Raw genomic sequence first — 12,594 nt, 5'->3', positions numbered from 1 at the left:
GCTCATCTAATAACATGATGCCAACCATTTGTTTTAAAGAAACACTGTCCCAAAATTAGCCATATAAACCAGTCTTTACTTTTACTTCGAAAGGAAAGTTTATTAATTCCCAATGTTCTTTACATTTTCATTTGGAAATATCATTCCTGACAGAAATAGATATATTATATCTTTGAAAGCTAATTAATTAAAACAGTTTACATTTACCTTAGCATTAGGTCTGGCTGGCTAATTTCAAAGTATTAAAAATTGCACCTATTTGGGCCAACTGGGGTCCTGCATAATTATCCAGGGTAAAAGTATAATATTTCAAACTTTATACATTTTGCTTTGTCACACATTTACTTTCCATACAATGTTCAACTTCACATTTAAAAGGCAAATTAGTCTTTAATTCCCTAATGAATATAATAGTCTTGATTTGATTGAAGTTTCAAATGGAAAATAAAACTATGTGGAGTTTTCAGTAACTGCTTAGCCCAATAAATGTTGCCAATAGAAGTTTAAACACTTGTTTAAACAGTTTACAAAGTATTACTTCCTTTGTTATCTTCAAAACAACACAGACACACATAAAGTCACACATTACAGGCATCTGAACTGGTAAAATGTTACAGATTAGTGGCATGCAGATATTTTACATTTCTAAGTACAATGAAAAATGCTGCTTATTCATTTTCCTTGAAGAGATGAAAACAACTAAGCTAAAGGCTTAATTAAAATATAATTATTTCATGTATATAAGGGTTTTTGTTTTTAAACCAAAGTGGCAGAGATAAGAATTTTAGGTCAGAATAACTTATTTCTTAACTGAAGATTGTCACTGGCAACATTTGGTACTAAAATAACATTTCCTCAAAAAGCACACTTCCTATTGATCTCATTTCACCATATGGCCAATTCCTATCTACTCACAGTTAGATTACCCAAAGGAAGTTTTAAATCCTGGGTCAGCCTCTCTCAATTGCACGGTATACTTTTGATTGGCTTCTCTCTGTTTCCTAGTCAATACGTACACACACACACACACACACACACACACACTTTAAATAAGAGCCTACAAAAAAATGCTGTGTTTACTGTGCTCAGTTTCTTTCTTTGCCTCCCCTCCTCTCCTTTCCCACTGGTTGAGAAGCAAGATAGTATATATTTTATTTATTTATTTTTTTGAGATGGAGTTTTGCTCTTGTCACCCAGGCTGGAGTGCAGTGGTGTGATCTCGGCACACTACAACCTCCACCTCCTGGGTTCAAGCGATTTTCCTGCCTCAGCTTCCCCAGTAGCTGGAATTACAGGCTCTTGCCACCAGGCCCAGCTAATTTTTGTATTTTTAGTAGAGATGGGGTTTCACTGTGTTGGCCAGGCTGGTCTTGAACTCCTGTCCTCAGGTGATCCACCTGCCTTGGCCTCCCAAAGTGCTGGGATTACAGGCATGAGCCACTATGCCCAGCCTAAATAGTATATATTTTTAAGTATCCTTTCAGAAAAGGCCGCTCATCCAGAACTATTCTGAAGACAGTAAAGAACTGCTGAAGAGGAAGAAAAAACTGGCTGTGCAATAGTCAGACCTCCTCTGAACAAAGCCTCCCGGAGAAAAGCAGAGCTGCAGTGGAGGCATTACTCACCCATATTCAGAGGCAATGGAAACGATTTAGAATCATAGGCTTGTCAAGTATTGGAGCTGGAAGGGACCTTAGGGAGTACTGAATCCACTCACTTCATTTTACAGATGAAATGAAGACAAGATAGATGGGAGAGTCTTGCCCAAAGTCACATACAGCTAGCATCCAAATCAGTATTGTTTCCCAAAAATATCACATGGTGGCAAATGGAGCATAACTCTATGGGGCTGGACAACAGCTAAATTCAAGCAATATTTGTTCATTAAGCACCTACTATGTACAAGGCACCTTATGAGATGGTACTGAAGATACAAAGATGGATGAGACACAGTCCTGACTCCAAGGGCTTATGAAAGTCCTTGGAGGCCATGCTTTAACCTTTCTTAGCAGAAATATTACTGACCAGGGCTAAGGTTGCTGGTGATAACAAGGCAGCTGCTGCCCTGTAGAGCTGATCCCACAACAGGTGGCATTTTCTCCCCTTCACTATCTATCAGAACTAGTGCTTGTTACTCAGCTGCTAGGCATGAAAATTGTTGAAACCCTAGGGACACTCTTCTCTCCTAGGCCTCCAGTCATACCTGAAGTCTTAGCCTCTCCCACCTGCAGCAATGACAGGAGGGCAGTAGTGCTCCAGACCCTCCCCTCAATTCTCAACTGTTTGCTTTCTCCCTTGTGCCCAGCCTAGGCCCTCTGCAAGGATTCTGACAATTTCCCAAGGTACTGTCAAAGTGACCCAGGAAAATGTCCTACCATATACATCACTGGTATCTAACTTCCACCACCCCATCAACCACCTCTCCCACCTCTATGAGGGAGCTGAAATAACTCCAGTCCCTGATGACACACCCAAGCCTCAATTACCCACACTCCAAAAGATGAGGAAGATGTAATGGTTGGTTAGAATAAAACCGATTCAAGAGGCAGTGGAAAATAGTGATTTGATAATAAAACTGATCTCTCACATTTGTACGGCGCTTTCCAGTTTATATAGTGTTTGTATCCAGTTATCTGGTTATATTCTTACCACAACTCTGTGAGGTAGTTAGTGAAGATATTATTCCCATTTTATAGCTGAAGAACCTTAGGCTTGAGAGACCAAGTAGTTTGCCCAAAGTTACCCAGCTAAGGAAGTGTGGAGCCAAGTGTCCACGTTTCTTGACTCCAAATCCAGTGCTCTTCCCCCTATATAGTCTATAATTGGCAGGCAATTGAATGAATTGCCCATGATCATATACCTGCTAAGTGTTGGTGATGGGATTAGGATTCAGTCTCCAAATCTGTTAGTACGGTGCCCCTTCACCATACCAACTAGCTGGGCCAATGTGCTCAGAATCACTACCATGGAAAAGATCAGAAGAAAATCTAGTTAGTTAATTACTCTTTTCTGTGTCTAGGTCGTCAGCTCTCTCCTTCAGCCTCCCCCAAGTCAACAATGTATCCCAACTGGCAAAGCCTCTAAAACATGTACTGTTCCTAGAACAGAACCCAGAGTCAGGTTATAAATTTAAATTTGCAACTCCTCTTCCATTGGTCTACTGATTATTCAGTCATTGCTATTACAGACAAATGGGAAAGAGGTAAGCAGAGCAAATCTCAGTTCTGCCATTAAACAAATGTAAACCTTTAATTTCCATCCTCCTTCCCTACCTCGGTCAGCAATTTGACTTCTTAACTTCTGAACTACAAAGTAAAATCCAATCTGATCTAGTGTTGGGGAGTAGGAAAGCAGTGAATAATATCCCTGAAGTTCTTGGTGCTTTTCTCTGGCCAGTATATCGCAACAGGAGGCCCTATCGTGTGATTTTCATCCAGTGGGCTCAGCTGGATGCTTCCAAGCACTCTTACACCTTTCCTTTGTGTGCGTCTCAGTACGTTAGCTTTAGGATTGGTTGAGTAGCAGGGATATTTGAGATGAAAGCAATAAAGGGAGGTAAAGGGAAGTTGCAAGTGGAAGGTAGAGCTAGGACCTTTCCTCTTAGTTCTCTGCTCATTAAAATGAAAACAGCTATTATTGCATCATTAGTGGAAGAGGGGAAGGAAGCTTCAGGATCATGACTTAAAACCTGACTCCAGAAACAGTTCTACTGAATACAGGTAACAGCACAGAACCTAGTGTTCTCAACTTCCTGCCCTCTGCTCTTTCTTGCTGATGCTATAAATACTTGAATTAAATATGGGATCTTCTTTGTAAAAAAGGCACTCAATCTACTCCCCAATCCCAGAAAGACATATAAAATTATATTAGTCCAGAATTTTTATGCTTCCTCTGTCTCCTTCATAGTGCCTAAGAGAGGGCTGAGGACATCATATCTGTAATATCTGGAAATAGCTGCACATGTTTGTAAATTCCAAAGGGCTATCTTACACTTAAAGCATGCTGATGCTTAACATTGGTTTTAAGAGTTTTCAGTTTGAGCATCTGAAATATCCTCATGGCAGCTATACGGAAGACATTGGTTTCCCTAATGCTGGTGCCCTGTCAGGGGCCATGTTTCTGTTGGAAGAGAAGCACCTGTTCTTTGGGTTGGTGTGCCAGTCTCCCCTTAGGGAAATTGGTTTGAGGAGTACAGGCACTGGGATGATTTCTGAGTTTTTAAATGAATGGACTTTTATTGTAAAATGAACTGCATGCCCCTCCAGGTTGGTAATCTTCTAACCTGGGCCTGCAGCAACTTGGACAGGGACAAGGGAAGCAGGGCTGGGAGACGGCGTCTCCCTCCAATCAATTTTCCAGATGAAGCCAAATACCTCATTATGGTATTTGATGATCTTTATGTACAAAATATTTATATACAATGAGCCCTACAAAGATGGAAGAAAGGGGCTTAATCATGTTGATGAGGACGGAATGTTAAATACATTAGGCAAATGGATAGATTTGGTGCTAAAACAACTAAATGATTTCTAGGCTTCTAATATTTACTTCCTAAGAGTCATCTTCTACATAGCTATAAAATGTGGTGGTTGGTAACATAAACTGCAAACTCTAGGGAGTAATTTCATATTTAACCTGGGCCTGCAGCAATTCTAAAAAGGACAAGGGAAGAGGACTGGGGAGAGAGCATCTCCCTTCAATCAGTTGTCCAGATGTAGCCAAATACCTAGTTAGATATCTGACAGTACACATGCACATACACACACGACACTTATTTACATTATACCCTCCAAAGATGAAAGAAACTAAGTCATTTAATCATGCTGATGAGGATGAAAAGAGCTTCCAGTTATACACGATAAGCAGATGGGGAGCTGCAGTGCTGAACTAATCATATGATTTCTAGACTTCTAAGGTTTATCTCCTAAACGTCATCTACATATGCCGTAATAGATGTTGGTGATATGAGCCCACAAGTCCAGGTGAATGATTTTATACTTAAAGTGAACCTGCACAACTCTAAAAGGGGGAGGGAGATAGGCCTGGGGAGAAGTTGTCTCCCTTCAATCAGTTATCCAAATATTGCCAAATACCTCAACGCAGTATCTGGCAAAACAAATATATAGAAAAAAATTTTATATACATTATGCCCCATCACAATGGATAGCAAAGGATTAACTGTGCCCATGATGATGAAAGAGCTACCATTTCCACACACTTTGGGCAGAGAGAGGGATGAAGTCCTAGGCTAATTAAATGATGGATAGGCTCCTCAAGTGTATGTTTTCCTAAGGGTTATCGTCAATATGTGCATACTCATGGAAATGCCACCTTTCAAGCCACTTTAAAAACACAGATAATAATAAAACAAACTGATTAGTAATCAACATTTGATTTCATAGACTCTGTTGCATGCGACCCAACTATTTTATAAGCTAAAAACAATGCTATATTTTTGATAATTTCCCATTATCTTGCTTTAATACTATCAATAACTGCTTGTATAAAAGAAACAGCCATGGTTGAACTCTGATTTTTTTTTTCTTGCTTTCTGCCAGAGTTTGCCAACAACTGCTTTAGCCCCCAGTTCACAGCACTGTGGGGCTGCAAGGAATGCTCTATAGGGTCCGGGATTTTAAGAGTCAAGGCAAGAAAGAGAGTGAGAAAAAAAAAAAAAAGGAAGAAGGCTTACTTGGAGAGGCAGGTCAGGGACTGAACACTTAAATAGGTTTGTAACAAATCCAAAGAGGAGAAAAGACATCTAAGAGAAATGTTCTTCCCTTTGGCAACATGGTAAGCAAAACGTATGCATAAAAAAATTTGTAATTTCACCCAGTGGAGTGCTGATGAATGCTTATTAACTAGCAATCTAGAGGGGGAGAAAGCCCCAGTTTCTTACATATTGCTAATTTCTGTGATGTAAATATTTCTACCATGGCCAATTTCAAGCCATTGTAGTAACAAGAAGTAGTGAACATGGAGTTGAGAAGATATGTTCAGTAGCATACTATTAGGTAGTATTTCTACATACATACCTACTAGATGTAAATAATCTTAAGAGATTAGAAAATAGTAAAATGTAAGATTTTTGAGTATAGTATTTGTTACTTTTGTCCTTAATATAATCCATTCAATTGTAAGTACACATCATTTCATTTTAAATAATGGCTGTATTGAACAACCAGTTTGTAAAGTTCTTGAAAATATAACAATTGGCAAGCCTGTACAAGTTGACTCCAACACATCACACCTAAATGGGTGAAAGGGAAGGAAAAATCAGACTGAAAACCATGAAACAGTATTTACTATGTTTTTAAAATAGATAAGGAGATGAAGCCATAAACTAATTAAAGGACTTTTAGGGCCAAAGGTGTTAGAATATTCTGCTTATTGTGCTCTCAAAAATTAAAAAAAAGTCAAGAAAATGAGATATTTCAAAGGACTTCAGAGACACAGATGTGGGTACTTATAATACAGGTAAATGTCCAACTTTACAAGGGCTATCTTAAACAGATTCCATGTGTTTTACAAGCTAAATATAATAACAGAATAATATATTAATCATTTTCCTATTCACTTGTTTTATTGCTACCAGGCAACTAAGGAACACTCGGTTACAGTTTACAGAGAAAAGAAGAGAAAAAGGACAATGAATTGGAAGAAAGGGAGGGGAGAAAGGAGGAATAGAGGGTGAGTTGCCTTGGGCAGTGTCAGAATGTCACCAATCACAACCTCAGGCACTGACAGTTATCAGAGAGGTGCACTTGAGCCAAAGGCTGCAGTCACCTGCTTCTTTAGTTTAGCACTGCATTTTTACACCACTACATCAAAAGATTAATGCACACTGCAATGCAACCATTTCAGCTGTACTTTCAAAGGCTTTGTCCTTGAGATGACACGCATCTGGATAAATGATAATTCACATTTTTCTCCTGACATTCGCAAATGTCTGGATGGATCATGTACTGCGGACAGAAGTCTAGATAATTAACCTGAATGTTCATCTTTCATCCTGTGATCTTGTTACACTAAAGACAGCAATAAATGCTTCTAAAATTTGCCCAAAAATGCAATCATGTGCATCAGATAGCCTTGATTAAGATACAATATTATTGTTTTATTCAGGAATGTACTGTTTTAAAAGCTTCTCTCTTACTAACATTTAGAAAATTTCTATCATGTTTGAAAAACTTTAAAACAGCTTTGTAAATAGTTATCCTTTAAAGTCATGTTACAGATTCAATTTATGTTGAATAGTCAGTAAAAGTAGGTGTGCTAATTCATTTTGCTACTTGTGAGTCTGGCTTGAAGCTACCTTTGTGGGTTAATAAATAGACTTCTTTGCTAATACTGTTTTAAAGTGTCATCATGTTGTCTTGCTTTATGAAGATGACACTACTGATCTCCAATCAACAGGGCACGTGCATTTACTGATTTTTCTGGAACGAAGACAGAATTTGTGCTAAATTGGTCACATTTTCACACGCAGTGAAAGATTGGCAATACTAACGTCTTATGTGGTCAGCAGAACACTTCTGATATATTTAGCCTAACTCAAAGCTATGCATGTAAACAGAGATAGGCCTCTATCATAATCACAATTACAAACACATATTATACACTAAATTCCTTTCAATGATTAAAAAAAAAAAGTTCATGTAAGAAAGCAAGACAACCCAATAAGAAAGTGGTTAAATTCATTTTCCATGTCGTCACTCTCTAAAATCTGCATCAGTCCATTTGTCAAGTTGCTAGAAGTGCCCATGAGCAAATAAAACAATTGTATATATTACAAAATCCAAGATAAATAAGTAGTGCTAAAAAAGAATAACAATTAAATTATTAGTTATGTGGTTAACGGAAATGAACAAACTTTGATAAAATGGTCCTGATGGGGAAGAAGAAGAGTATTTGTTTTTCAATGGCCACACCACGGTGAAACTTCACTCCTCCCTGAGGAAGTTTACCTTCTGTCTGCTTCAACTCTCTTCTTACGAACTAGGTAAGAAAGAAAGGAACAAAAAGACAAATTGAAGGGATATTTCTTAAATTCCAGATAAACAGCATTAATCACATAAGATGACAATCTCACACGCTGGAGGATATAGTTATCTTACATTTTAATACTCAACCATGACAATCAATGGAAATGATAAAATAATCCAGCGTCTGGTGGAATTTACATTTAAATACAGGTATGTCTGATAGTTGGGTACTCGAGTGTTAGAACGTTCGCATTTCTATGGGGTAGAAATTCCAGAAGAGACCTGTGAAACCATGCACTTTGACTATTTTCATGGCCGTTTAGCCATGGCACTAGCAACTCTGTCACCAACTGGCTTTAACTAACTCTTCACAATCTTTTAATGTTGATTATGGGTTGAAGTCTGGAAGGAGCTGCAAATAGTTCAAAGTTTCTAAAACTCTTCTAAATAAAAACTCTTAAATATCAACCTACAGGAAGGTATGATTCAGTTGGCAAGCAAACTCAGAGATTAATGTTCTATTAACCTGATGTTTAGGATGGAAGAAGTTGCCCAGACTGCCTGTTTTCCAGTTCCTGCAACCCTCTTCTTCCACCTTTCACTTTCTCAACTGCAGGCTCTCTAGGTCACTGGGAAGAGGGCTATTGAACCTTCTTGGATTTGGTAAAAATGTGCCCTGGCTGTGGTCTTGCTCTAACTCTCCACTTTAAATAGCCTATCTCCGGCCTAGGCTCTTGCCCACAGGTGCTGCTGCTTGGATGTAGGCTGCCCTATTTTCTTTAGACCTCTCATTTTGCCTGTTTTCCTTTGGTCTCTATGTTGTTTGGTTGTGGACTCAATGTGCTTTTCCTAGGTGTCTTCTGACTGCTGCTTCCACTCTTCCCCAAATCCCTATTTGCCTGTCTGCCCCTTGGCCTCACCCTGTGTACCCCCCAGGTAAGTACCATCACATGTCCAGCCAGCCTCCTGATGCCACACATTGCACCTTGCCTAGGCCTCAGGGTCTTGGCAAAGCCTGTCTGTTCAAGGAATTGGATACTAACCTTTATTTGCCCCTTCTTGTTCTAACCTTTAGCTTCTATCTTGCTCACTATCTGAGTCCTCCTTGAGGCCAGCACTGTACCTGGTGGAACGCCTTGCCCAGTTCCTCCACCCAAGATCTGGCATTCTGTCCCTGAACCTCAAACTGGGGATTGAAGCCTGCTGTTGACTGACTGACCACTTGCCAAATGGATGTCTCCTCCTAGATGTCCTTTTGAAAGGCTGCTCCAGGTGGCTGGGATATCCTCAGACCAAGTTTTCCCAGTTCCATTCCTCTTTGCTATGGTTGATCAGGATATGCCCCACCCCTAACAGAAGAAATGCCAGGGATCCTCAGCAACAAGTGGCCACAGGAAAACCTGAAGGGGCTACCTGAAAAGGCGACTTGTGAGTTTAAACTTCATAATGAAGCTCCATGTTTATATCACATGTAAAGTGCCGAAGTATCAGACATATCCATATTTAGAACTAAGTACCAAAGCAGTCAGAAGTCAAACATAATTGGGTATCTGGTGCAGGTAACAACAGAAGGTGATTACATGTAAGTAAAAGAGAAGCAAATACACAAAAGAAATCAAGCAAAAATCAAAGGCTACCTGGAAAATAGAACAAACTTCTTTTTTGAGAAAATGCTATGATGTAACTTAAACACTGCGAGGACCACAAAGACTCCTATGACCATGTATTATAATAATGTGTCTTGGCCGGGCGCGGTGGCTTAAGCCTGTAATCCCAGCACTTTGGGAGGCCGAGACGGGCGGATCACGAGGTCAGGAGATCGAGACCATCCTGGCTAACACGGTGAAACCCCGTCTCTACTAAAAAAAAAAAAACTAGCCGGGCGAGGTGGCGGGCGCCTGTAGTCCCAGCTACTCGGGAGGCTGAGGCAGGAGAATGGCATAAACCCGGGAGGCGGAGCTTGCAGTGAGCTGTGATCTGGCCACTGCACTCCAGCCTGGGCGACAGAGCGAGACTCCGTCTCAACAACAACAACAACAACAACAACAACAAAAATGTGTCTTATATGAAGAAGTGAGTGACATCAGAGGCCAATGGATTGGTATCTGTAAGATGTTGCATCTGAAGTGGAGAAGTGAATGCTCATGCTCTTCTAATTGTTAATAGCACATATTATGGCTGAATTACCCAGGTCATTATTCTTTGTGATGGCAGCTGCCACCCTTGTTCGTGGCCCTTGCTTGGTAAACTGGTATCCAAACTTGAGGATCCTTGAATTCTCCTCCAGCATCTGGGCAATTTCCATCTCTACAGCTGTTCCCAACTGCTGCCTCTGGTTGCAGGTGCAGACACACGCACAGGATGACCAAGAAGGAAGAGGAAACAGTTACTTGCACAGGAAAAAGACAAGGCTACTTGCTAGACAAAAAGGCAAAGAGGCAAAGGTCTCAAATTGAAAGGTACAGAGTCACTTGAGATGTTTTCTCTCATAATCATTTGAATCCTGCTCCCTGTCTAGAAGCAAAATCCAACAGATAGCTGAGTTCGCTGGTGTCCTACAGCTGAAAAAAACTAAGCAAATTGTTTATGAAGGAAAGGATAATTCCAGAATTAAAATGAAAGCAAAACTAATATTTGGTGTTTTGAATTCATCCCAGTATCTGTGGTTTAAACAAAGGGTGTTTTAAAAATAATAAAACTATTTTGTAGCAGCCAATCCAATTACTAAATTTTTATTTTATTTTTTTTACTTTTCACCTAGGGAATTCTTATTTACTTATTGTGGTAAAATATACATAAAATTTTGCCATTTTAAACTGCACAATTCAGTGACATATAGTACAATCACAATATTGTACAACCATTACCATTATTCATTTCTAATACTTTTTCTTCTTTTTTATAAAATGTTTTTATTTTTGACTTTTGTGGATACACAGGTATATTATATTTATGGGGTACATAAGATATTCTGACGCAGGCATATAATGCATAATAATCACAAGAGGGTAAATGGGGTATCCATCACTTCAAGTATTTATCCTTTCTTTGTGTTACAATCAATCTAATTCTACTTTTTAATTTTAAAATGCATAAGTTATTGTTGATTATAGTCACTTTGTTGTCACTGTGTTGTGCACAAATTATATTTGTGCTATCAAATATAATTTTTTAATTCTGGGATCCATATCCAAAAATAATTAAAGATCTCATCCTATGGGCTGTTGTCTCTCAGCAGAATCTCATTAGGTGATTCTGAGCAGCTTTATTGTGGTTTGAACCATGTACACTTTTGGATGAATCAGCAAACTCTGAAGGCGGGCTACAAAAAAAATCTCCAACTCGTTTAAGTTTGTGGGAAAAGGTCTTTATTTTTTTTTGAGACGGAGTCTCCCATGTCGCCTAGGCTGGAGTGCAGTGGCGTGATCTCGGCTCACTGCAAGCTCCACCTCCCGGGTTCACACCATTCTCCTGCCTCAGCCTCCTGAGGCGCCCACAGGCGCCCGCCACCACGCCCGGTTAATTTTTTTGTATTTTTAGTAGAGACGGGGTTTCACCGTGTTAGGATGGTCTTGATCTCCTGACCTCGTGATCCACCCGCCTCGGTCTCCCAAAGTGCTGGGATTACAGGCGTGAGCCACCGCGCCCAGCAGGGAAAAGGGATTTTTATTTGAGACATAAACTAATGAAAAAATTAAAAAGAGGGTTTTTTTTTTCCTTTTTTTCTTTTTTTTAATAGGGAGGTCAGGCACTGTGGCTCCCGCCTGTAATCCCAGCACTTTGGGAGGTCGAGGCAGATGGATCACTTGAGGTTAGGAGTTCGAGACCAGCTGGGGCAACATGGTGAAAGCCCGTTTCTACTAAAAATACAAAAAATTTGCTGGGCATGGTGGCATGCACCTGTAGTCCCAGCTATTTGGAAGGCTGAGGTAAGAGAATCTGGAATCTAGGAGGCGGAAGTTGCAGTAGGCCGAGATCGTGCCACTGCACTCCAGCCTGGGTGACAGAGTGAGACCTTGTCTCAAAAAAACAAAAACAAATAGGGGCATGTAAATATGGGAATTTAAAATTTAAGGGACAAAGTATATTTTTTCATAACAGTCATTACATTTCAAAAAATAAGGCTGGGTGCAGCGGCTCATGCCTGTAATCCCAGCACTCTGGAAGGCTGATATGGGCAGATCATGAGGTCAGGTGTTTGAAACCAGCCTGGCCAACATGGCAAAACCTTGTCTCTACAAAAAGTACAAAAACTAGCTGGGTGTGGTGGCAGGCGCCTGTAGTCCCAGCTACTCAGGAGGCTGAGGCAAGAGAATCGCTTGAACCCGGGAGGCAGAGGTTGCAGTGAGCTGAGATTGTGCCACCGCATTCCAGCCTGGGTGACAGAGTAGACTCCGTTTCAAAAAAAAAAAAAGTACAAATTACCTAAATTGCATTGGAAATTTAAATTGCATTGGAAAATGCAAATTAAAATGTATATAAAATATAAAAGTCCCCTTACTTCAACATTCCCATTCCCCACAGAGAAAGCCAGATTGGCATGCACTATGTAGTGTTCTAAACATTTTCTGTGCATTCACACATCTACACAATCACTTGTACATCTATG

General features: G+C 39.9%; 1 protein-coding gene across 3 annotated transcripts in view; it reads right to left on the bottom strand.

Moving 5' to 3' along the window:
- Positions 1–78: 78 nt before the first annotated feature.
- TMOD2 (tropomodulin 2) overlaps positions 79–12,594 on the bottom strand; it is a 66,195-nt gene continuing 53,679 nt past the window's right edge. For all 3 annotated transcript variants that reach the window (XM_030930666.1, XM_030930668.1, XM_030930667.1), the window contains 2 exons: positions 10,173–10,317; positions 79–7,998 (listed from right to left, as the gene is read on the bottom strand). In XM_030930666.1, the coding sequence (XP_030786526.1) occupies positions 7,964–7,998; positions 10,173–10,317 (180 nt within the window). In that variant the 3' untranslated portion in view covers positions 79–7,963. The remainder of the gene's footprint in view (positions 7,999–10,172; positions 10,318–12,594) is intronic.

The sequence above is a fragment of the Rhinopithecus roxellana genome, chromosome 5 (genome assembly GCF_007565055.1).
Source record: "Rhinopithecus roxellana isolate Shanxi Qingling chromosome 5, ASM756505v1, whole genome shotgun sequence".
Classification (NCBI taxonomy): Eukaryota; Metazoa; Chordata; class Mammalia; order Primates; family Cercopithecidae; genus Rhinopithecus; species Rhinopithecus roxellana.
Note: the sequence above shows the minus strand (reverse complement) of the source record. Positions and strands in the feature narration are given on the sequence as shown.